Here is a 25,662-nt window from a genome sequence, read left to right on the forward strand (position 1 = left end):
GACCATCGGAGAAACACGTAACGTTCTGAAACACACGGCGGAGGAAGAGAAATCAGTGCGACTTAAGTCATCCAAGGTGTGGCAGCATTTCACACTAAATAAAGGAGCACCACGGTGATGCTTCAGCACCTAAAACGTAAACATGTTGGAGTCCTTGAGGAGGAGGAAGGGAGTTCAACAGCAGAGTAAGTCACTACAGAATCCTACTGTTGTTACGTTTTGAAGTGAGGAACGTAACGTCCCTCCAGTAGCTCTTCTGGTGCTGCTGTTTACTCCTTATCCAGGAGTAGTTGGAATAGTTTGCAAGACTAAAGACACGTTTTTATTCACTCGCCTTTTCCCCGCCGATTCATCGATTAATCGAAAAAATAATCGGCAGATTAATCGATTATTAAAATAACCGTTAATCGTTAGAACACCCAGCCTGGTTAGCCTTATAGCAAACAAGAGTCACACTGGTAGACGACCAAGAGCGGGACTACACTCTGAAGCACTGTCTGGGGAATTTTAGAACCACGATACAGTGTGTATAGGGATTCAATTGGCTTAAAGGGATAGTTAAAAAAAATGAAATGAGGTTGAATGAGGTACTTATCCATAGTCAGTGGATGACCCCCAGTTTGGCGAAACAGACTACCACCATCTACTGTAGTGATACACTGAGTATGGATAAGAACCTCATACAACCCCACCTGAAAACATATGAATTATCCCTTTAAAATAACACGCACAGATCAAATATAATAAAAAAAAGCTACATGAAGCGGAGTTCGTACCTGTCCAGGGATTCAGCCACTAGGGGCGTGAGCACCACGTTGACGGCTCCCTTCACCTCCACGATGGCCGTGGTCCTGGTCTGAGCCAGGGGCTGCTCCAGAGTCCAGTCGTCTGTCGTCGTGTCCTCGTCCGTGTTCTCCATGGCCCTCTTATCCAGCGGGGTGTATGGTGTACTGTGGAGGAGCACGGACACAATCTCTGATCGGCGCTATATACTCATAACAAAAAGAGCTGCTACTTGAAAGGACAGTGTGATGGAATGCATACTTCAGGTGCTGTTAAGTATACTGAGATACACGAATAGAAAGAAGCGCGCTGTCTTCAGTGGATAGGTTTGTTACTGTAAATAGAATACATAGGATGAGCTGAGTGAATACCTGTTGTTCTCTCCCATTAGCTGAAGTCCTCTGTCCAGGAGAGAGCTGGCTGAGAGGCCCTGCTTTATCACCTGTAGTGTGAAAGACAAAAAGTGAAGACCAAGACATTAGTTTGAAGTTTAACTATAGTATTTACATGCTGATGGAGGCAATGCCCTCGCTGCATGCACACACAGACGGTGAGTTATTAGTCAAAAGACCTTAAAGCCGGGAACAGAGAGCTGGTCGAAGGAGGCGGCGCTCTCCTCGCTGGTGGGCGTGTCCAAATCTAAGGGGCGGTGCAGAGACGACTTTGAGGTCCTCTTATTGGTGGGCTGCTTGACGGACCAATTTGAGACCTGGCAGAGGTAGAGTGAGCATAAACAGGCTCGGTATTACCACCGTTAATGCTTTCATAAAGAGGCATTTGGTTTTTTTCGATGCTAGGATTGGCTTTAACGTGAAAGCCGTTACCTGGTAGTGGGCGAGGTAGCTCTGGTAGCACGCCATGACGTGGGGCTGGCGGGTCACGGGGCCCGGTTCGGCCGTCTTCTCCGTCTCCACTGAACTCTCCTCCTCCATGGCCAGGGCCGAGACGAAGGAGGCCTGGGACGTGTGGCTGGGCAGGGGCTGCGGCGGCAGCGGGGGCAGCATGGGGGGCATGGGCAGGGGCCGCGGCTCGGTGATCAGCTCCCCGTTGAGGACGTAGGTGAGGGGGCCCTCGACGCTGTGGTAGATGGAGCTCCGGCTGGGTAGGGGAAGGGGGAAAAAAAAAATATTCACACACAGGCACCAAATGAATATAACTTTGATATGAATTGTCCCTTTAAGAAGGGGGCGACCAGGCAGAATCTACGTCCGCTCTTCTCTGTGTATTAATTGTTCTTGAAAAAATATCAGCCTTACGTTTCAACAGGCTCGCACCAGTTGAAACCTTTCACGAGACCGAATTGATTACTTGTGTTGGAGTGGAGGCCGTATCAATCAAACAAAAAAAAAAAAAAAAAGCGCGTCGCAATCAGTGCGAGAACATCTCGGGGTAATAGAAAGATGACGAGGTATTTGCAGAGCGAGGCCCGAAAATCCAATTTGCAAAAAACACAGCCGCAGTAAGTGGCCGCCCGCGGATCAAACATCGCATTTGCCACAAGCCTCCTAGATCCCATCCATCCTGGAATGATCGAATCAGAGCAATAAATGAAAAAGCTGCAGCGTGTGTTTAGCTTCGGGGGGGGGAAAGTTGCTTAACAAGATGAAATGCAAAACTTGTTGGGGCATTAAACATTAAAAATAAAATGTCATAACAGCGTTCATGTATTCCGGCATGTTGCGCCATGAAGACATTTATGTCAGAGCGATCAGAAGTTATTTGGCGCGACAGTTTACGGCCTGTTCTTTTCATTCCACTGCGATGGTTTCCAAGTACATGCTGTTAAACACCGTGTAATTCTTCTTCACAACGCTGCAATCATGCCGTTGGTATTTCACAGTGACGGGGAACGAGCCAATTGAGGGCACTTTATGAACCATCGAATTCCTGCATTCGTGGCAACCTTAAAATGTAAATCATAAATCCTTCAGAATGGCCCCTATATCGTTATCTAAAAAGGGCAACACTTCAAGCAACGGGAGCTCGCTGGAGAGGTCATTCATTTATCTGATCCTACTCTGAGCTGTCTGGACTCTAACGTCACCTTAATCCCGGGCTTAGTTTTTGATCCGAGCGTCCCTCCCAACCCTTTAACTTTGAGAACTTTTCCACTGAAGCCGAGATCATCATCATCCGAGCTGACCTGTAGTTCTCCATGTGGTACGGCGGCTGCTGCGGCTGCTGCATCTGCTGCCTCCTCTTCTTCTTGCGACCCGGGTACGTCCCGGGCCCCTCGTCGGCGCTGCTGATCGGCTCGAAGTCCTCGGCGGCGGAGAAGTAGGCCTCGCTGTCGGCCACCGACATGCTGGAGTCCGCCGAGCGGTACTGGTGGAAGGTGTTGGAGTCCGCCGACGGCGTGAAGGGGAAGGAGCCGTAGCTCCGGCGCTGACGCGGCGAGTCCAGGACGTTCTCGTCGCTGCGGGAGACCTCGCTGCTGAACTGGACGCCTCCGGACAGGACCGGCGGGGGCTTGTCGGTGAAGACGGCGGCCGACAGGCTCTTGGTGCTGCCCAGTCGACCGGACTGCACGGAGGACTGGCGCTTGAGCGGGGAGCAGAGGGGGGAGCGCACCGAGGAGCGGTCCTGGGAGCTGTTGGGTGAGACTGGCGAGACCTCCGGGACGTCCCCTAGGGTGCTGCGCAGAGGGGGGACAACAAGTTTGGACATCAGAATTAGAGATTATATTTAAAAGAGATTGAAAATCCTGCTTGCGATTCCTAAAGCGCACGCTCTGACTCACTCGGCGGGGCTTTTGCCGTTCATGGGGAACATGCGGTCCTCCGTGCTCGGCGAGGGGGTGTCCCTCTCTCCGGCCAGCAGGGGCAACGCGGCACTAGAGGTGCTGTTTTCCTCAGAGGAAGAGGCGGAGCTGTGGGAGCGTTGGGGCACCTGGAGGCTGAGGTGTTGCTGGCCCCGCCTCTCAGGCAGCTCGGGAGGCAGGCAGGGCGAGTGCGTGTCCGTCTTCAGTCCGACAACCCTCCCTGAGAAAACACGCATTTGGTTAATCGACCGTCGATACTTCCAGGCGTGTACTTTTTTTTTTATGATGCATTCAGTATTTTGCGGCCCACGCATTCATTCTGGAAATCTACATCAAAACTTTGCGAAATGCATACCATCCACTTTAGGCGTCTCCTTGGTTATAATCCACTCCCCCGGCTGCAGCAGAGACTGGCCGTAAGACATGTCCGGCTCGGTGCTGGAGGAGGAGAACGCGGACGAGGAGGACGGCGTCAGCTCCTCGAGCTTGAAGAAGTCCAGGCCCATGTTGGTCCCGCCGAAGAACCGGCAGCCTCCGAGGCAGCCGCAGCGGTTCCTGCTGCGCTTGTTGCGAATGCCGGCCTCTTCTGGCCACAGGAACCAGAGTCTGAGGAGAGGAGGGTAAAGGGAGAGGTGAGCAAAGTGAAAGGACGGAGTCGTCTGTAAGATGCTGCAGGCTCTCGTCGATTAAAAACGTTGCATCGGTCCTTTCTTAGTTAATATCTGACAATAGTTTAACACCCGGGTCTTCGTTCTGTGCAGCAACTACGAGATACTTTAATTTGTTTTACCCCTGTAGACAAAAGCAGTCGTGTTTTCACGGAACGAAGACTACATTTCCCATGAGCACGGCCGCCTTGCGTCATAATCTGTTCCAGCGCGTGCATTTGAGACTATTTTCAACACTTTTTTTGTTTGATCGTCGGTATTAAATTGACACCGTTTCATGACCAGTTAAAAGCTCCTTACAGAAACGTTTAGTTTCCCTTTAGTATACACTTCCAGCATGATGAACGTACATACATAGACACTTTAAACTTCCTCATAACCCACACACAGGACATTAAGCTAAAGTAATGAGAAACATTGTGTCCAAGTACGAGCGAGACAAGAACATCTGCACTGATAACAGCTCCCCGCAGACCCTTTATGAGCTCTTCAATTATGTTGAATTCATTATCACAGCGGTCTGACAGTCTGATTATCACATATCATGAGCCGGATCCCCGAACATGACGGAACATGAATCATCTCTCGTGTTGTTTAAAACAGACCTACTTCACATTACATCTTATGACTGTATCTGTGACTCATCACACGGAGAGCTGTGATGCAGCCAGTGAGTCATTTCGACATAGAAAAGAAGCTTCTGACATTATTCCTTTTGTGAGGAAACTGTGCTTGAAAGAGAGAATACTGTAACACGCAGGCAGACCGGCTTTCCTACCGTTTGGTGTGAGCGTCGTGCAGCTCCAGAAAGTGCCTCTGGACTTCACATTTGGCCGGATGGTCGGCGGCCAGGGCGACGTCTGCCGTGATGAGGTTCAGGTTGACCGAACCCGCCTCCAGCCAGACGGAGCGCCGCAGCAGAGCGGGCTGCCCGAGACCCGGCGGCTGACCCAGACCCTGACCCTGTCCGGCCGGCTGCAGCCTGGTCGCCTCGCTGTGCTGCTGCTGCTCAATGTACTGCCGGATGTTCACGTCCTGCACCACGGCGCTGATGCCTTCTCCCACCGCCTGGTTGTGCAGGTTGCAGTTGGCGACATGAATGATGGCCGTCTGGGGAGGTTTAAAAAAAAAAAAGGAAGGATCTTTACACATACTAAAAATCAAACAGCACATGACAGGGATTTAAATGAGTTCAAGATTTATAAATAAACATATTTTCTTGAAACACAATGCATAAACAGTTGGAGCTAATTACCCTGATGTTGGCAGCGCAGCCATGCTCCACGATGAAGAGGTCAACTCCATCCATGGCCAGCCGGGTCATGGTGTACTTCAGCTCCTCTGATGTGCGACAGTGACCCGGCAGGCAGCTCAGCTGCAAAAACAAAACAACAACTTTTTTAAAGCTTTTTTTTTGGTCCCCCAATGGTTGCAAGGAGAAGCCATCGTTAAATGCACTGGCTTTGCTTTCCACACAGCTCCATGGCCGGTAGCCACAGCTGCTCTGTTGTCAGAAACTAACAAAGGCTCTCAGGCAGAGAAAAAAAAAAAAAAAATATCCTTGTTAGTATTTGCAAACAAACAAGACATTTTGTGAAACAGACTAGCTTCCTCTTAAAGTGACTTCATACGTCACGGTGTTGTGTCTGTAAGCCATGTGAGGTGGCTGTGAGTACATCAATAGTTGTAGTTTTGTCTCCGGCTGCTTAAAAAAAAAAAAAAAAAAGATAAAAAAGTGGGCTTTCTGAGTCATCATCATTAGACAAAGCTTTAGTGGTCTCCTTTTTTTTTTTTTAATTGTCTGATGTCATTTGCACCTTTCCCTTCACACCGGACAGTTCTGACCAACATTCAAATCTCACAAAAAAAAAAGAAGCCATAATGAGCTGATTTGGTAACACACACACACACACACACACACACACACACACACACGCACACACACACACACACACACACACACACACACACACACGGCTCAGGCTGTGCAGCGTTTTGTCGTCTACTTCCTGTTTGTACCTTGGCGTCGCAGATGCGGCGATCGACGCCGTGCTGGCAGATGACGGAGGGCTTGGGTTGCTCCAGCTGGAACTCTCGGGACACCCCGTGGAAGAGGAAATTCTCCCCCCACTCTATCATACTGGCCACCTAATAATCACAAGCGCAAAAAAAAGGGCCGTTAGTACTTCAACACAATCGATGAATACATTTACTGCTGGGGCGAGAGTAGAATAAACACAGTCATCGTGGGGGTGGACAAAAGCACAAGGAAAGGCTTAGAGCAGAAAAACAATCAAACAACAACACCGCCACAAGATACAATATAACAACAATGATGACTTGGTCTGACAGTCTCAACAACGTTAGAAATAAACAAAAGTTGGCTCGTATTATATCGCACAAGTCGTTTATACAAGCAAGCTTTTTTAAAAGTACTTTATCGCGGTCACACACACACACACACACACACACACACACACACACACACACACACACACACACACACACACACACACACACACACACACACACACTCCCACTCAGCTGACCTAAAGATCCATGATGTAATCATAATCTTCAGGCTGCACGCATTTATCCCTTCCACATTCCAAATCGCTCTTTTACGTAAGACACACACACACAAACACACACACACACACACACACACACCTGCGGGACTGTGACTCTGCCGGTGAGGCCCCCGGCCTGCATGTCGATGAGCCAGGCGTACTCCAGAGTGTCGCCGCCCAGTGGGAGGCCCTGAGCGGAGAACATGGCGTGGGCCCTCATCTGCAGACCCGACAGGCTCAGGTGGCCGTCCCTCAAAACCCCGTCCGCCGTGGGACGCTGTGGGCGAAAGAATAGGACGCACGCGCACGCGCACGCACACGCGCACGCACACGCACGCACACACACACACACACACACACACACACACACACACACAAATGTTTTGATCTTATATCAGCAACTTGTGTAATCTTCAGCATTCTGTAATATCCCCGTTCAAGTAACACACACACAAATAAATGAGTTTGTCATCTCAGTAGAGGAGAGAGATGAAGGACACGCGTGCTTTGTCGGGGATTAAGGAAAGATATTCACTCTATAACAGCAAATAGGATCCAAACTCAGGGCTAAAGCTTAGTGATTCTGTGTGCTTATACAATAGGCAGGTGCTTATGCAATGATGTGGCTGGATATTATGCAAGCTTTATGCAGGGTGTTTTCTAAGGACTGAGTCACCCCATTAGTTGCCAGATTAAAGAGTAGTCGTCTGTGTATTAATTGTCACACATGAGGTGTAAGGAAGCCCCGAGAGGCAAGAGAGAATAAAAAATATCCATTTTCCAAGTATGATGGAAATTAAGACTTTAGAACACATGTGGATAAAAGGTTTTGCCAGGATCATTTTTTTCCTCCCATGTTCTCTCATGGACTAAAAAGCATTCCTGTTTTTTGGCCATGCTCTCTAAACACAAGGTACATATATATATTGTGTGTTTTAAGTTATGTAAATTAAAACTCCCATTTAGAACGCAGGGTATTGGTGCAATTAAGCCTCTTGTGGCTGAAATGAGTATGACAACAATGAAAAACTTTTTTTAAATCACCTGTTCACATGTCATGAACACAGGAGAGAAAACTATTTAGATCAGAGTGAAATCCATTTCTCTCAGGGCTTCCGTAGAAGCAGCACATTTGTATTACTGTTGGACTATTGGATTACAAGCATCTGGACACAAACTCCATCACTGTTCCTAATTATTTTTATCCTCAGCAAATTCCCACAGACAAAACATAAATCTGACTGCACTGTATGGGGCAATAAGAAGCGGCCCATCGGGCACCGGTGCGGCCGGTGTGTTTCTGACCTGGTAGTTGTCGCTGATGAAGATGTGAATGGGAGACAGGAGCAGCTGAAGCATCGTCTCCTTGTAACCCTTTTTCATCTCGAAACACAGCCGCTCCAAGAAGCCGGATGGACCTTCGGGACCCTCGCTGCTGCAGTGCTGGAGGCACAGACATAGAGAGGGAAAATGTGGAGTCATGCATCATGTTGTTTTTCGTATACAGAAACCCACACAGACTTCAAAAAAAGGCACGGTTGGCAGGTTTTAAACCCCCCCCCAAAAAAAAAAAAAAAAAAAAAAAAAGATTCCTTGCAAGCCAGGAAACAAATGATGGTGGATTCAAATGTATAGCTACACACTTCCCGTGAATGTCTTTTTTTTATACATTTTATAAATCTATTTCTATATATGAAACATTTTCCAATGTCTCTACTGCTGCATGCCCATTATATTTAGTACACATTGTAATGAAGTGATATTTTTAGTGTCTTAATCTTTGACCGTATCCCAATTTGCTAAAACTTCTACACTGATCTCTCTTTGTTTTTGTTTTTTTTTACAGGAAATCCAAACCATTAAAGTGAACTACTCGCGGTCCCTGGTCGTACCATTGGCAGTCGGCCGTGGACTTTGTAGAGGTTGATGAGCACGGTGATGTCCCACGGGCGCAGGTCCAGGGGATGGATGTTTGAGTTTTCCCTCTGTTCGCTGTCCTCCATTCCCAGAGGAGACCAGCCGAGGCCCGAGGAGGTGGAGGTGGACAACACGGGGCTGGATACCGCCTCCTCAAAGTCTGTGTACATGTCGTCCTCGCCGAAATAGTTTTCCTGTGGGGAACACGACACCCAAATTCTTTCCCGGTTCACTATTATCCAGGACCGATTATACCGAAAGGTTGCCACCGAGACGGACAGGAGGGATTTCCGTACCTTGATGGAGATCAGCGCTCGGAGCAAAGGCCCATAGAGGATGATTTGAGAATCCGGGGACATTTCCATCTCCACGTGAAGTCTGTCGGGGGGGAGCTCCGAGGGGTCGGCGGGCATCCGGCCGTGGGCCGCCGAGGCGGACGTGGAGGTGTAGCGCGGCTGGGCGTTGTGGTGCACCCCGCCGGTGTGCTCCGGGGGCCGCAGAGCCGACAGCATGGATTCCTCCATCTCAGACACTGCAGACGCAGATCACAGGCGAGTGAGACAAAAAGGCCATTTTAAAAACAAGACGTTAGCAAGGCGACTGAGCAAAAGACGTGAGAGACCGTTCAAATTTCCTACACAGTCGTTTTGTCACGGCTGGCTTTGGAACCAACAGCAGAGAATTGATACTAAAGCGGTAGAGCTTACGCGACTGTTTGAGCTGCTCATCGGCCTTCTGGGGATAAATGGGGTGCCAAGTGTAGTCAATGATGAGCAAGAAGTTGGGTACGCTCCAGCAATCCACCCAGCCAGCTCTGATGCAAGGAGGGGGAAAAATACACACTCACAGTTCACAGTCGTAATACAGAGTTTATCATCATTTTCAGAGTGGATTTTCCGGTACATCGTTCGCTTCATGAACCGTTCCAATTCGAGGACGAGAGACGGCAAATGGGTCACGGCCGATTTCTCTGCGGCACCGAGTGCAACGGTCCGGACAGAGTTTGATCGTAGCCTCCCCGGGGGGGGGGTGTGTGAGCGGGTCTCTCGTGGTGCTGCATCAGTGCAGTCTCGCTCGGGGTCATGGATTATAAATGATCTGAATTTTTGACTTATGTGCGGAGTGCACGATGCATTTGCTACCAAACTATTTAAATCGATTTGAACCTTCCCTGACCCTGACCCAGAACCTTGCCTCCAGAAGGAATGTAGACCCAGACGGATAAATAACTGATGGACGCGTATTAAAAAGGAAATAGAAAAAGCTTATACTTCATATCTTCGTCTCAAATACCTAAAACAGTAAACAGGCTATAAAGTGAAGGTTAGTGGTACATTTACTTTAAATTACCACCTACTACTTAGGATTGATGTGAGTCAGTGTGTTACGACGATGAGTCACCCTGCTCTTCGCTAACACACTCGCGCCCCCCCCCCACCCCCCCACCCCCCACCCCCCCACCCACCCACACACACACACACAACTACAGAGGAATAACTCCCAGGTTTAACTCACTCTGCGTGGGTGATGTTCCTCCAGCGGGACTTGGTGGTTTTGGGAGGGGGGGCGCTTTGGTGTTCCCCCGGCATGAACATGTCCGGGGGCAGCTTGACGTTCTGGTATTCTTTGGACAGGGTGAGGAGGGGGTCGCGGCTCGGGTGGCACTCCGGCAGAGACAGTCGCATGTCCGTGTCCTCCGCCTGAGGAGGACGAAGCACACACACACACACACACACACACACACACACACACACACACACATATATATAAGTGCATTCACCCACACGTATTCACAGTCAATCTACAGGCGCATAGCAATACAAAAGCATCCAAACAATATGAATATGAATATTTGAGCACACTCAAATCAACAGATCATATGCACTGAAAGCACGGCTCACCTTCAAGCTGAAGCGGGTGTTGCAGGTGGTGGGAACAAACTCATTGAAAGGCAAAGTGAAGTCTATATTCAGCGTCTCGCCACACGCTGCAAGGTACACTATAGGAGATCAATAAAGCAATTGATTAGTCTGCCCTGGGATTAAGTGGAGTATATACTGTATGTACGATATATCATGACTTAATAGAGTCAAAGTATCCTGTCACGGACATCTGCTTCCAGCGCTCAGGAGGCATTAAGTCATCGATCGCTTTCGTGGCTGGATTTCTTTTCATTTTTATTGTCGGCGCTAATGCTTATGCTAAACACAGATCTAACATGAAGTCCATTTGTTCCGCTGCAAAACATCTGTATCGCCCATATTATCATTATACATGGAAATAAAACAGCGTTATTGTTTCATGTAACTTTAGTGGGGGGGGGACAAAAATTGTGCACTTCACTTTAGAAATCCTTTTTTTTGTCAGTAATTATTCAAACCATTATTAAACCAAATAATAAAGGAATAATAAAATTATTATTTTTTTTTTTATTATTTTCTCAGTCTGTTTCCTTCTCTTTTTTTTAATCCGCCTTTCTTTATCATCACAGAATTATATGGACACATGTGAACTGACTAATGTTCAATGTTGGCACATTGTTACAGAAGTCTGGTGCAGATGTTAACAGCAGTCAATGATGAAAATGAAGCATCTTACCGAAGAAACAAATCATTTCTCGTTCTTTAAAAGGGAACACATTTCTGTCTTACTTTTAAGTTGGCATCAAAAAAAGAAAATATATGAAATACGTAAAACATCTCCTCATAATAAATACTTAAAAATATTAATCTACGACTAATAAGAGATTGAATTCAGCTCAGCTCAGAAGTCAGTCAGTCTATTTGACAGACGCTCTTTCTCACCGTTCTCCTGCTGCTTGGTGGAGCAGTCGACCCAGTTGTGCTGATTTGCCGCCCAGATCATCTCGAACTGGTGGAACAGCACCTTGAACTTCCAGGAGTACGGCACGAAGGAGTAGATGTCCGGGGCGCTGTCACTCGCCCAGTCCTGGATCAAATCTAAGAAGAACAGAGGGAGCAGTGAGAAAGCGGGACCTTCACCCGTTACGGTTCATAAACGCTAAAATGACGTGAAGCGCGTTTGCCGGAGAGCTCACCGGTGAAGAAGTTCTTCTGGGCGTAGATGAAGTGGTATGTGGCCTTGTACACCTCAATCTCACACTGCCACGACTGAGGCATGTTCCACACACGAGGGTAGCTGGCTATGACGTGAAACTGAAATATGAAGAAAAAAAAAAAAAAAAAAAAAAGGGAGAGGCAGCACATGATTTCACTTTCTGTGCACGTCCAACTCAACTTTCCCATGCATCTTAAGTCGATCGGAGAAGTAAGAGTTCCAAAAGCGTCTCTGCTACTCACAGCCAGCATCTCGGCCTCCAGGAGAGTCCTGTACTGCATGCTGCTGGTGGTGTCCACGTGCAGCAGCTGGCCTTTGATGGTGGGAGAGTAGCCTGAGGGCAGAGGAGAGGGACACGCAGGCGGGACCATCAATTCTCAAAAACCCAGCGCTGGGGCCAGGTTCTCGAAATAATGTCATTTACCGGCTAAATTTGAACGGTTACTTACGGTAACCGCATTTCTGGAGACAGAAGGAGGGCGTTGACTGATGACTGACAAAATATCAGGAGCTCGGCGCGATAAATTATTTCACGTTTTTCACATCCATCAGCGTTGAGAATGTCAACGTTCCCCGGGGTCAGCTGTGTTATTCTGTCCCGTCTGTGTGCCCTTTATCTCCAGAGCGGTTCACCCGATCTACTTCACACTTGGTGGGTGGATTGCTGGGGAGTCGGTGCAAATTTTGGACACGGGACATGTTTAATATGAATAAAGGAGGAGTCGGCGTTCTGTGCTGGAGCGCTGGGGGGGGGGGGGGGGGGGGGGGGGGGGGGTGGCTTCAGGCCTATGCAGACCGACTCGAGCTGATTAAGCTTTTGGTTTATTGGTAACACACTCCTTAGTTCTGCTAATTCCTCGTGGAAAATAGTTCGGCCATGACTTCACAGCCCTTGGTAACAGAGGTTGGTATTGTGTTTTGGTAGAAATTGATTTCACTTATTTACACGTCCAGAGGTCACAAAGAGGTCGTTGATTTGGTGTGGAGTTTGTGTTCACCTGATGATCTTAAGTTGAATATTTTCTCTCTTTCAGCTCTGTTTTGAGTCCCTTTAGCCGCTGAATGCTCCACTATGTCCACCAGCTAGTCGCTAACCGTGTCCGTCTGCAGTTCGGTGCCGAGCAGGTAGCAGACGGTGGATATTTATAGAGGAAACTTAAAACGGCGTCATCAGAGCATCGATACTGACTGAGAACAGTCAAATTGAGGGCGGGACAAGCTAAACAATGAGGCAAATGTCGTAAAAAGAACTGGTTTTCAATGGAAATCAATATGTCAAATAACTAAAAAGGCCAAATTTGACCAGCTTGAAGAATCTTGATTTGTCACTGAACAACACTTTTTGACTTCCTGTAGCACGAGTTCATCCAGATTACCGGCAGACAATGGAAACGGTCGACGTACGCTTCTATAAGAACAAGAGTTGCCTTTAAGCCAGCGGGACATCTGCTGTGGGAACTGATCCGAGTGCTGACATTTTGGTCTACTCTGCTCTTATTTTTTTTTGTTTGAAATGCAGACTTACCGTTCTCTCCCACAGTCATGGGGATGTTGACTTCCAGGTAAGAGCCTGCACCTACATTCACATGGATGGCATTGGTTTCCTAGTAACAGGGATGAATACAGAGCGTGGGGGGGGGGGGCGGGGGAGAGAGAGAGTAAACAGAGCAGTCACATACGCTGTCAAATCAGCAGAGGGGGGGGCCTTCAGAATAAAAGAAAGTCCCCCAATCGTTAACTAAAATATGTTCAAAAAGGAGGTAATAGCTTGACAATCTGTCACTGCCTTTTTATGTTTTTATTCAACGTGCATTTATGTTGATGTTTAGTATGCACTTCACACGCTTAGCTTTGTGAAAATCCATGCGCCGGTCCAAGAGGAAAATTTGAAAAAGCATAAAACATGAAGCGATATCGACAGCTCAAACACGATGACGCATGAAGACAAAGATAAGTGGAGCGGCGAGGGGGAGGAAGAAAGATCACAGAGGTCGGCGAGAAGAAGAAGAAGAAAAATAAAAAAAAGAGAGAAAAGGGAGAAGAAAGAGTCACCCTGTTTTTGGTAAAAAGCAGATCGATGGTGGCGTCGGCGATGATGTTCATGCGCAGCTCGAAGGCCTGGATCTGTCTGGGTTTTCCCGGCTCGGCATCCTCTGTGACTTTCATGGCCTGGTAGTCAGCCGGCAGGAAGAACTTCCACAGACAGTCCCTGAGGAAATCAAGAGCTCGTGTGAATGAGAGACCGTATCTGCGAAGCCCAACTCCAAACGCCTTGAGTCATTCTTGACCGCGGCACTCTTCTTACACCCATTACAGATCGGTACGCCGCTCGAGCGCACGCGGAAGACGCAAGAGCAGCGCTCCGCGTTCATCGCTCACCTCTGACGATCCGCCCAAGGGCCGTAGTTGAAGTCGGTTCCTTTACCGCAGACGATGTCCAGACCCCAGCAAGGAGGCAGGTCCTGAAGCTTATCGCCCTCGCTGCACGTCTCCGCCTCCTCCCCAGCCTCCTGCTCCTCAGGGACCAGACCTGCACACACACACACACACACACACACACACACACACACACACACACACACACACACACACACACACACACACACACACACACACACACACACACACACACACACACACAGTTTTCAAGCCTTAAACTTGGTAACAAACACCGAACAAAAACACACAACTGTACAAAACTCCTTTTCTACGGCTCCTTCATCATTTAGCCAACGTACATCGGTCATGCTCATATTTTTATGCTAGCGCTGAAGTATCAAGGCTTGTTTTATAGAAGGGCTGCACGATATTGAAAAACAACATTGCAATTTTTTTTTTTTCTATCTGCGATATATATTGCAAAAAAAATACAGGAATATTTGCCAGACGACGACATCGTAACTTTTTTTTAGTCGAAAACATTTAGTACGTTTTAAAAAAGGTAAATATATCAATCTGTTGCACCTTGAGAGCTAAATCAAGAGGTTGGATCTATGAAGAACTTTGTGCTCCAGTAAAATATACTATATACATACTGGCTACAATGTCCATACTAAAACTATACATATTGTATAGTACTCTACTCGAAAGCAAAACACAGTATTTCTCCATTAGAGAAAGTGTGTGTGTGTGTGTGTGTGTGTGTGTGTGTGTGTGTGTATGTATGTGTATGTGTGTGTGTGTGGTGTGTGTGTGTGTGGTGTGTGTGTGTGTGTGTGTGTGTGTGCATACCGGGTTCGTCCTGGTAATAGTAGATGTCGACATCGTTGGACTGCATGACCACAAAGCCTTCGCCCATTAGTCTGGGAGGTCTAGATGGGAAATATCACCAGGTCAGAGTTCAGAAGGAAGTACAGATTATAAAGGTTATCAATTCTATTCTGAAAAATAAATACAGTGGAGGGGGGATGCCTTATTTAAACATTCTGCCAATGTTTTTGGTGTTAAAAGTTTCAATCGCCCAATTCTGATTGATAGAGAGATACATACATACATACATACATACATACATACATACATACATACATACATACATACATACATACATACATACATACATACATACATACATACATACATATATATATATATATATATATATATATATGTATGTATGTATGTATGTATGTATGTATGTATATATATATATACACATACATATATATATATATATATATATACACATACATATATATATATATATATATATATATATATATATATATATATATATATATATATATATATATATATATGTGTATATGTATGTGTATATATATATATATATATATATATATATATATATATATATATATACATACATATACACATACATACATATATATATATATATATATATATATATATATATATATATATATATATATACATTTAATATCTCTTATGCTTTTAAGAAGGCTGCAGGCTAAAATTGTCATTTTGTAAAAACAAAAGAAATATAGAGCGAGTCCTCTGCCTGTGTTTAAGAATTCACACCAAACAATACATATTGCAGGAATAACAGCAAGAAGAAGAAAAGAGAGAGAGAGAGAGAGAGAGAGAGAGAGAGAGAGAGAGAGAGAGAGAGAGAGAGAGAGAGAGAGAGAGAGAGAGAGAGAGAGAGAGAGAGAGAGAGAGAGAGAGAGCATTACACAGAATTATCCATTTCATACTTTACAATGATAAACAATATAAAGTAATCACACACATCCAAAAACCGTTGGAGGCCGTTGCTGGACCAACAGAATACAGCAATAAAAACATAAATAAAAAGGTCCGCACAGCGCAGCTCCCTTAAGTGTGATTTATTAAATTGCAGCGAAGGGAGCCACAGAGTGCGAACCTTTTATGTATATTTTCAATCTTTATAATGATCTCATTATAGCATGCTTCAAAAATGAGTGGCAAAGATATCTTCGAGTCATTATTCTTCCGGCAAGAGCATTAATTCTAAACAGTTTTAGCACCGACAACGACGTTAGTTGAAAAATGATGTTTACAAGTTTCAGAAATCGCTTGGAATAAATAAATACAAAACTCCGCTACATTACTCATTTCCCTTTTTTTTTTTTTTTGTGTAGCTTCTATATGAATTTCATCCTGGAATTCAAACAGTGACCCCTCTGGAAGCGCCAGCCTTTGAAAATGTGTGAATTTTCACGGCGCAAAATTGAAAAACGCGGCGTCGGTTAAAGCGACTCGGGACTCACTCGTCGTTCTGCATGCCGAGGTAGCGCGGACTGGGAACCAGCATGACGCGCACGTTCTCCAGCGAGCCTTTGACGATGTGCATGAACTGGTCCAGGTGGCTGGAGGGGGGCTTGGTGGCGTACGTCAGGAAGGCGTCCTCAAAGTTCACGCACAACGTCTGGGGGAGGTGGTGGTTCCCGAACGCCAGGCGACCCTAAAGGGAGAGAGAGAAAAAAAAAAACACAAACACTGGGTTGATTTTCTCATCAATGCTCTTGAAGCCGTTTCTAAAAAAATTAAGGAACTTACGGTGCTGATGTTGACTTTGATGACGGGAATGAGGGAGCGCCACGATGACGTGTGGTCTGGACTCTCCGCTTTGATGTTCACGCTGCACAGGGGACCAGGAGACATTCGGTCTTACAACAGCTTTAATAGATCTACTTCTTCCAGTCAGCCCGATTTGTTTGGCCTTCAGTGGGGGAAGATGACAAAAGCTCTCCTCTGTGCCGAAACTTCAAAAGCGTTTGCTCGTAACAAACAGAGACGGGAGCACATTTGTGCTGCGATTTCTGGGAAATTGTTGATTCATGTTTGGGGTTTTTTTCAGTTTTCTTTACCAAAGACGAGACATTTTTTTTAATCATTCTAGTCCAAGTTAAGACAAGGTCAGAAGCAAAATACTGTAAGTGCTCAGCTATCAAGAGACTAATTATCTTAACGTCATTATTACTTCTACTAAGATGTCTGAAGTTGGATTTTCTGTAAAACAACCCTAGCACCTCTCTAGCGTCTTGTTTCGGTCCTCTTGTCCCTTCTCCTCGTCCTTCTTGGGCGTTATGAGCGTGGGGTCCAGTCCGAAGGTCTCCTGCAGTCGGGCGTAGAGGTCGGTGCGGTTGTAGACGTGAAACTCGAAGCCGTTAACCGTCACGTAAAGCCTGGTCTCTGCCTTGGGGTCTGGCGACGAGAGACGAGAGAGCAGAGTCGTTATTTATCGCTATAAACTCAGCCATGTTAGAGCTGAAGCTTAAAGGAAACCCTGAGTCTTAAGGGTGTTTGTATTAAAAGGAAACCCCAACTTGAACTTTAAGGAAAAATCTTAACTTAAAGGAGTTTTGTACAACTGGCCTCAGGCTGATGACAAGCTCTTAAACTCACCGTGCTGTTTCTGTTTTGGGTTATACATTTTCCACCAGCGGAATATGAGGAAGCCGTCCTGTATCCTGCGTCACAGACATGAATATCAATAAGTTAGAAAGCGATAAGATGATAAGGAGGACAGAAGCGAACGATGCAGGCCAGCCTACCTGATGGACATGTCCTGGTTGATGAAGTAGACGTCTCTGAACATGACTTTCCCCGACAGCACGGAGAAGGAGAAGGAGCCTGCGGTGCGGTCAGACACATATTCGGTTACGGTCACAAAAGAGAGCATCGGATTTTTCACAAACAATAAACAGTGCCGGAGAATGCTGTGAAGTTATACGATTACTATTTTTTTTTAAAGGGCAAGTGAAAAGATGTTTGGATTTGATCACAGCGGTGGGAAATCAAGCCAACAAACCTGCTAATTAAAAAGAAATTTAAAAAATGTAGTCTTTAAATCATGAAACGTAAACAAAAGTTGTAATTAGATGGTTGTTCGAGCCTTGGTAAAGTGGGAGTTGGTGAGCTATTTAATCAGCTTATCTCTTCTCATTGAGGGAAAAAAAAAAAAAAAAAAAACACAAACACAATCTTAATTAGGATCTAATTGTAGAACAAGTAGGTCAGAGTCGTCTCTGAGTAAGAAAACTGATTTACATCTTTAATCCTTTTTTGGAGAGAGAGAGAGAGAGAGAGAGAGAGAGAGAGAGAGAGAGAGGGAGAGAGAGAGAGAGCGAGGAGAAGAGAAGAGAAGAGAGAGAGAGAGACTTTTCCTCTGAAGACCGGATGTGTGTCTCAGATCCTCTAACCAGGAAGTCTGGTCCTCACTGGTCCTCCCTGTTAATCTATGCAGGAATTTTGACTCATCTCAGGCCCGGCAGTGACAACACTCGCCTTCAGGCAAGTTCAAACCTGCTCGTCACATAAACTGTGTCTGTACTTCACTGCCGTTTGTTAAGGAGGGTTTTTCTCTTATTGTCTCTATTTCATTCTCTGTTCTTTTTGTAAATGCAAACCAAGTTTGTAAATGCAAATGCAAGTTCTGACTTGTTTAATGAGCGGTTGTATGAGGTGCTTCTCCATAGTCAGTGTATTGCCTCCAGTAGAGGGCGGCTGGACACGCCCCCAGTTTGAAGAAGCAGGTGGTTTTTAGGTGGTCTACGGCAGTACGCTGATGATACTCCCGTCTACTTCTCCAAACATGGGGGGGTGGGGGGCATCCGCCATCATCTATTGTAGCCAATACACTGACTGGATTAGACTATGGTGAGAGATTAGCTGGCACACGGTCGACTGCTCACTTTGTAGCAATGCGTGTCGGCAAAGAGACTGAACCGTGCCCTCCTCATCTAATTCAATCTTAATGTCAATTTGTTCATTCATAACTGATAAAATGTTCAGCACAAACAAAGTAAGCGTCAGTGCTCTGACTTTGTATTTATGGTTGTATGACAGCGCAGGTGATCCTGACCAGATGCATTCTTTAGTGCGTAAATTGATGTTTTTGGAGGAAACTGATCCCTCGCTAAAAACGAACGGCACGGTTTCACTTGGATTCACGGCCTCTGGGCTGCTTTTTATAAATGAACTTCCGCGTCTGTTTTGTGTGGAGGAATTCAATCAGGTGTTGGTTGCAGTTTGCCGTTCGGGCTCGGTGGACACGATCGCTGAGAGAAGCCGGCTCGTCATGAAATATTCAGCGGACTGAGCGAACGCCTTGAACTGAAAGCTTTGGCGGCCGCCCCTCCTCCCCCCATTCATCACTGTGGGACAGAGCTCCGGAGGAACACACACCAATGTGGATGTAGCCATCCTTGTACAGCCTGTTGATGATGAGGGTGAGGATGAGGCCAATGTTGCGGGAGTTGTAATACGTTAAATAGATGATCCATCCACAGGACAGAATGGTAGCTGAAAGACAAAAACACGGTCCTCTTTGTTAACACATGGAACGACGCAAACAATAAGTCATTTGTGTTTTATGATACTTGGAATGTTTGTTAACGTCATCGATGTTTGTGAACCAAACAGTAAAGTAGGCCTTTACTTTTAAATATCATCACTAGTGTTGATTTTTCTATAATTACACTTGTTTGTAAGGGTCAATAAACCGTGAGTGGTGCTTTGAATACAATGTGACAGATGCTAGTTTTTTCCCTGACATGATAAAGAGCCATAAGCACTAAGATGTTCATAGTAGATGATAAGAAGTGATGGCACACCCTCTGATCCAGTGCTACCCACTGATCTGTATGGGGGTTTTTTTCCCCCCACACGGTGCAGATACAGAGCGCTTACCCACGAGGAGCCAGATGAAGTTGGAGTTGTGCTTGGTGAGAAAGTCATCCAGGTCCAGGACGCTGGGGAAAGTGCTCTCATTGCTTTTGGGAGCATGTCCATCCATGGCTACAGGCTCTCAGTCCGATACCTAAAACTGAAACGGTCAAAACGTCAGATGACCTTCCGTGGCACAGGAACAAAAAGGAAAACAAAAAAAAAAGGAGGACAATACTAAGCTCCACAGCAAAGACAGACGAGTGGAACTGAAACATGGTGTTTGATTTAGAGGATATCATGTCATATTATGAATAAAAGTAGAAAATAATTATGTAAATAAAATAGAGTGCTGCATCTGCCTGGTTACCCAGACAAAAGGCTAATAGGATTTTTTTTTTCCATTGGATTATTGCAGAAAATGATGTCTGTGGCAAATAGAGTGGGGCATTATGTTATAATGTAAAACAAAAAGGTTAAAATACAGACTTTGAGATGAAGGAACCGGATTTGCAAAAATGCTGACTCAACTCCGGGGGTTTTCGGAATCCTTCCTGCAGCGCTGCGTTATACTGCTGCTCCCCCCTCTGCCAGCAATTAGTCGACAATGTTGAGGTAAGGTAGGAAAATAAATTGGTTTGTGTGAAATACGGTGTCGCCGTTTCCTGGTTTTACAGGCTGTATTACAGTGAGGTGATGTCATTTACTGAACTCACCGGACTGTTCTAGCTGTTGTATTTTAGCCGTTTAGGAATTCAAAACATTTGTATCGACATCCATAAGAGCTGAGCTCACACAGAGCTGCTCTGTGTGACACCACGCGTGATCCTAATCAGCTATATGTGCATCGTGAGGATGGAGGCTGTGTTTGGTGACGTGGACTTTGCTTTAACACAGAGGATTATTATATTTTGTGTGTGTGTGGAAGGGGCCTGGTTGAAGGGTGTTGCACATTAGTGTGTGTGTGTGTGTGTGTGTGTGTGTGTGTGTGTGTGTGTGTGTGTGTGTGTGTGTGTGTTTGTGTGTGTTTGGGGAGGGGGGGACTCACACAAACACAAATCCTCGTCTAATCCACCTTATATGACGTTGGCTGTAAAAGCACTGAGATGTAACTAAACCCTGCACTCTCCCTCCCTCTCTTACAGAAAACACTGTTTCTAAAACACGTCTAGATCTCACATCACAGGGAGCTTTCCACCAGCTACCTGCCAGAGACTAATCCAAATCAGACTGTTGGGTTTGTTTACTATGTCAAATTAGGCAGAAGGTACGTGCTCATTTAAGGATGGACAACTATAGAGCTAAAGCAGTGTTTGCGTCTGTGATTCAGTCCTTCTGAATGGATCGCAGCACAGGTATTTCTGTAAGGCAGGTCCTCCCAGAATGATCGGAGATGTCAGTGACTCATCACAGGCACCGGCAACCCTGAGGCGTTTTCAGTTTTGATTTACGAGTGACTTAAGCAGAGCAAGGAGGGTCATTCTAAAGCCACCCATCCACTTTTTTAGTTAGCAACCACAGCTAATCCCAACAGACACTGTAAACATAAGACAAAGCACCACACCAAACAGCCAGGCTCATAGCAGACCGTTTTTGTAAAGTACTAGTTTGTATCATCATCACTGCAGATGTCACAGAGAAACATACATTGGGACGTTCACTGTCAGATTAAATAAATGATCATAAATGATGTGAGGCGACCACTTCACGAGCATTCTTGATCACAACACATTTCACAGGCACACAAACTCCTCACACACACAAAAAGGAAAATACAAGCCATGTTATATATGTTGTTGCTGGGCTATGATCGTTGAACTAAAACGATGGGGATGACAAAAGAAAAGAGAGCAGTAACGTAGTGAAGGAAACGTTACTTGACTGTCTTTGGCTTTGTTTACATGTTGAAGTGGAGGAGCTATCGTCGACATGGGTTTCTATATTCACTTCACGCCGTGTGTTAAGATAAAATTCAACATGGCCAGGCGTGACCGATTGCTACATTAACAATTCACGTGAATTCAGATGTAATCTTGAACCCAGAGCCATAACTGACTCGAGCCATACACCTAACGCTAGCTAGCTAATCCCAGCTGGTCTTTCCTGGGGCAATATTCTCAGTACTAGCAACACAGACGAAGTGTTGCCTAACGTGCTTTTTTTGTGTTTGACGTTTGTAACGTTACGACAAGTCCGGTGCAGCCGGGCAGCTTCTTGGCTAATGACGCGTTAGCTTGTGGATAATGCAGTTATTACGCTAACCGCTAAATATCACAACGTTAGCACTGAGGTTAGCTAGCAAGCTAATGACAGCAGGCCGCACCCTTTAACTTCTCCTTCTCCAAACTGTGAAAACAAGTCGCTCAGCGGTCGTTAAATACCTTAACGTCCTCGATAAAGCATGTGGTTTCATCTTTGCTCCAGTTCTCCAGGAGTTGCAGTCCGTTTGTCGTGTCAGACATGGGCATTGCTAGCATCCTCTGTTGAATATTTACCTGGCAGGCGACCAGTTAACATCTCTTCCTGGTCTGTCGGGAGCAGCCACAAAGTTGACCAATAGGAGAAGATGGCGAGTTAGAGACGGACCAATCAGAGGGCGTCGTGAGCGAGGCCACACACACAGCTGACAGACAGTTCAATCGACCTATGAACATTATTGTTTTTATAGTAGTGGGATTTGAGCAGCGCTGTTTTGATGCTGTACAGTTTTATTGAACCCATCGCAGGATTAACAGGATTGACACGTTTTTAATTATCTGTTTATGAAAAAAAAAATCAATATTTAAAATGCAATATAAAAATGGATACAATTTTATACACGCACATTATACATAAGAAAATAAATGAATGCACATAAAATATATATTTTTAAAACCGTGAACAGAGCAAAAAAATGAAGGTGGTTTACCCCCCCCCCCTGTGATATTTCATAGTGTTGATCTAACTGCATAACGCAAAGAGATTACCTTTCAATATTCAGTGTGGACTATATTATTTCACATGCTGAATTATTTCCCTTATTCAGTGAATAAGGCCTCCGGCCAGAAGGGTATTAAATGTTAGAGATTCAGTTTCTGAAGCAGATAAATGCAGTGAAGTGAAGTGGGTGGGGCAGTCATTACAAATTATGTAGATTTGGTTTGTAGGCTATAAATGAAAATATACTGTATACTGTGTCCACTGACATTGCATCCCCTTTTATAGCATATCATATGCAGTCAATATATGGTATATATTTCTGTATTAGTGTTTTTTCCTGCCATCATTTAGAAATAGAGAGTGTAATGAATATTTGTGAATGTTGGTTTTGTAAATAGTTTAAACTTATCTTGACAATAGTCTTTGGTTAGATACATGCAAAGAGTAGTATTCCACAAGAGTGAGACTATTTGCTTAAATGCTGATGTTCATTAGGTTTAATAGCCATGTTTACCATCTTAGTTTAGCGTGTTAGCATGCTAACATTTGCTGATTCCTACACATGTAAGTTAAGGCTGATGTAAGTGTGTAAGTAATGCAAATTCTGAACTGATCATAGCATTAGATGAAAAGTCAGAGAATCAAACAAGTTAGAATTAATCCCGAGAGGGGTAAGAATGTTTGTGCCAAATTTCCCCGCAATCCGTCCAACAGTTGTTGAGATATTTCACTCAAAACCACAAAAGATCACTAGGATCCATCCTCTGGGAACCATGATGTTCAAAATATTGTTCTAATCCATCCAGTAGATATTCAGATGTTTCAAAAGATGAGTGAGAACGTTAACCTGCTTGTGGTGCAAGAGAAAAAGTCCCCAAAGTCAATAGGATTCATCCTCTGCGGACCATGAATGTTCAAAATGTTGAGCCAATCCATCTTGCAGATGCTACAATTTTCCCAAGATAAGTGAGATCTTTGACCTGCTGATGGTGCAAGAGAAAAAAGTCACCAGTCTGTAGGATTCATCCTCTTAGGACCCTGAATTTATTTGCAAAATTTCAAGAAAATCAATCTAATAGTTGTTGAGATACCAATGTGATGGATTGACCAACCGACCAACATTGACACCCCGAGCACCTAATACATGTGTTTGCAACATGGGTGTTATTTTTGAAGCTCTGCTTTGTTAATCCATTTGAGCCATTCCTACCAACAACTTCCCCTCTGCAACAACAGATTCTGCAAATGTTTAGCTGTTTCTATCAGTGGTGCTTTTAAAATGCTCAATGGTTTGAATATGAAATGAGCTGAAACCTGGGAGAAAAAAAAAATGGCAAGTTGACTTCCTGTTCTATTCTCATCTGCTCTTAAAAACAATCTTGTGTCAAAGCACCGGAAAAACAGTCACGGTTACAACACCAACTTCTGTTTTATCTCTAAGAATTGCCAGAGCTCTAGGGTACTATTTAATGTAGGATCCTGTTGTCATGCCCTCCCTCCAGTCACAACAACAAAGCCTCCCCAAAGAACACGGAGGAGTCGTTTTACTGAAAAGGTGCCAAACATCAGGCTCAAAGCTTTTCCCTGCCAATCAAGTCGTCCCCTCAAGACCGACCTATTTCGGCAGCGGCTTTAAAAGAAACCATATCTCACATGAATTATTTTTTCCCGTTTTGTGAAGTAAATTCCTGACGGAGGTCCCTGATACAGTCGCTTTATACAGATATCCTATTAGTAATTAACAGCTCCTTCACTTTTGGCTCATTCCCCCTCCTGTTTTAAATATGCAACAGTTCAAGGTCCTCGAGAGGACAACTAATTAGAATTTTCTAGCTTGAGGCAATTCTAGATAGACCGAGATCTTCAAGCTGCCTTTATTCCATCCAGTGGTTGAGAGAAAGCAGCTTCCTCGCAGACATCACGAACCACATCTCGGAGAAAGTGCAGTCGGGTTGTGAAGGACTCTACAGACCATAAACTTCCTCCACATCACCGATACAGCCACTGTTTACCTTTATTCTTGCTGTTCACCCCCCCCCCCCCCCCACAGGCCGATGTTTACTATAATGTTATTCAGATACATCTTGAAAAGGTGGTTAGCTTGCAAATGGGCCTCATGGTCCGATATATGGTTAATTGAAAGCCATTAGAGTGCCGCAAGATGAGCATTTTTGATGGCCGACCTGGAAGTAAGCTTCGCACTGGTTCCCTGAACAAACAGCTAATGGGATTTTTCCAATTGGATTTTAGATTATTGCAGAAAATAAGCTCTGTGGCAAACAAACGTTCATATTACTTTTATCCAGGGACATCTTCTTGACAAACGGACACCACTTTTTATGATTTTTGAAGCGTAAATGCCATAAAGAAGTCAAAAGCTAACGTTTGGCTATAAATTAACCTCATGAACACGTCGCCACCAAGCAGCTAAAGGAGGGCTGGTGTTCAGCGCCATGACGTTGAGTAGCCTCATTCTAGCACCTTTTTTAAGACAAAAAAAGCTTCAAAATTCACGAGATTTACTTGATTACTGTCGTATCGTCGAACAAAATGTTTAAATCTCTAAAGCTTGTGTTAACCAAAGACCTTATATCAGGAATCTAACCCAAAAACCCATTAAAAAAAAAAAGAAAAAATTGGGTTCAACAGGACATCTTCTTCCACCGTGACTCACGCAACACTTCTCCAGATGTTCTAACTTGATGATTCAACCACTTTACATCAAGACATCGTGTCGTGAATGTTGGAAAAAAAAAAGAAAAATAGAGTGCGCATTTGGCTCGCTCCGTTCCATTAACCTTGTCGAGTGACATCGTGGAGGTTGGTCAGCCAAAATTGAGCTTGCCAACAGCTACTG

General features: G+C 45.1%; 1 protein-coding gene across 3 annotated transcripts in view; it reads right to left on the reverse strand.

The window, feature by feature from the left end:
- kiaa1109 (KIAA1109 ortholog) overlaps window positions 1-22,395 on the reverse strand; it is a 66,048-nt gene extending 43,653 nt beyond the window's left edge. For all 3 annotated transcript variants that reach the window (XM_068717620.1, XM_068717619.1, XM_068717618.1), the window contains exons 1-32: window positions 22,268-22,395; window positions 19,911-20,046; window positions 19,407-19,523; window positions 17,774-17,852; window positions 17,625-17,689; window positions 17,249-17,423; window positions 16,776-16,857; window positions 16,487-16,680; window positions 15,009-15,088; window positions 14,157-14,307; window positions 13,830-13,986; window positions 13,303-13,381; window positions 12,020-12,111; window positions 11,758-11,875; window positions 11,504-11,659; window positions 10,601-10,698; window positions 10,215-10,399; window positions 9,407-9,513; window positions 8,996-9,231; window positions 8,675-8,893; window positions 8,088-8,225; window positions 6,883-7,059; window positions 6,232-6,360; window positions 5,468-5,587; window positions 4,991-5,322; window positions 3,900-4,150; window positions 3,524-3,764; window positions 2,927-3,418; window positions 1,608-1,881; window positions 1,355-1,492; window positions 1,155-1,225; window positions 777-950 (exon numbers count right to left, since the gene is read on the reverse strand). In XM_068717620.1, coding sequence (XP_068573721.1) covers window positions 777-950; window positions 1,155-1,225; window positions 1,355-1,492; window positions 1,608-1,881; window positions 2,927-3,418; window positions 3,524-3,764; window positions 3,900-4,150; window positions 4,991-5,322; window positions 5,468-5,587; window positions 6,232-6,360; window positions 6,883-7,059; window positions 8,088-8,225; window positions 8,675-8,893; window positions 8,996-9,231; window positions 9,407-9,513; window positions 10,215-10,399; window positions 10,601-10,698; window positions 11,504-11,659; window positions 11,758-11,875; window positions 12,020-12,111; window positions 13,303-13,381; window positions 13,830-13,986; window positions 14,157-14,307; window positions 15,009-15,088; window positions 16,487-16,680; window positions 16,776-16,857; window positions 17,249-17,423; window positions 17,625-17,689; window positions 17,774-17,852; window positions 19,407-19,523; window positions 19,911-20,016 — 5,033 coding nt within the window. In that variant the 5' untranslated portion in view covers window positions 20,017-20,046; window positions 22,268-22,395. The remainder of the gene's footprint in view (window positions 1-776; window positions 951-1,154; window positions 1,226-1,354; window positions 1,493-1,607; window positions 1,882-2,926; window positions 3,419-3,523; window positions 3,765-3,899; window positions 4,151-4,990; window positions 5,323-5,467; window positions 5,588-6,231; window positions 6,361-6,882; window positions 7,060-8,087; window positions 8,226-8,674; window positions 8,894-8,995; window positions 9,232-9,406; window positions 9,514-10,214; window positions 10,400-10,600; window positions 10,699-11,503; window positions 11,660-11,757; window positions 11,876-12,019; window positions 12,112-13,302; window positions 13,382-13,829; window positions 13,987-14,156; window positions 14,308-15,008; window positions 15,089-16,486; window positions 16,681-16,775; window positions 16,858-17,248; window positions 17,424-17,624; window positions 17,690-17,773; window positions 17,853-19,406; window positions 19,524-19,910; window positions 20,047-22,267) is intronic.
- Between the last annotated feature and the right edge of the window lie 3,267 nt (window positions 22,396-25,662).

Source organism: Cebidichthys violaceus, unplaced genomic scaffold, assembly GCF_023349555.1.
Source record: "Cebidichthys violaceus isolate CVI_PGR_0920_01 unplaced genomic scaffold, fCebVio1.0.p SCAF_22, whole genome shotgun sequence".
NCBI classification, from domain to species: domain Eukaryota; kingdom Metazoa; phylum Chordata; class Actinopteri; order Perciformes; family Stichaeidae; genus Cebidichthys; species Cebidichthys violaceus.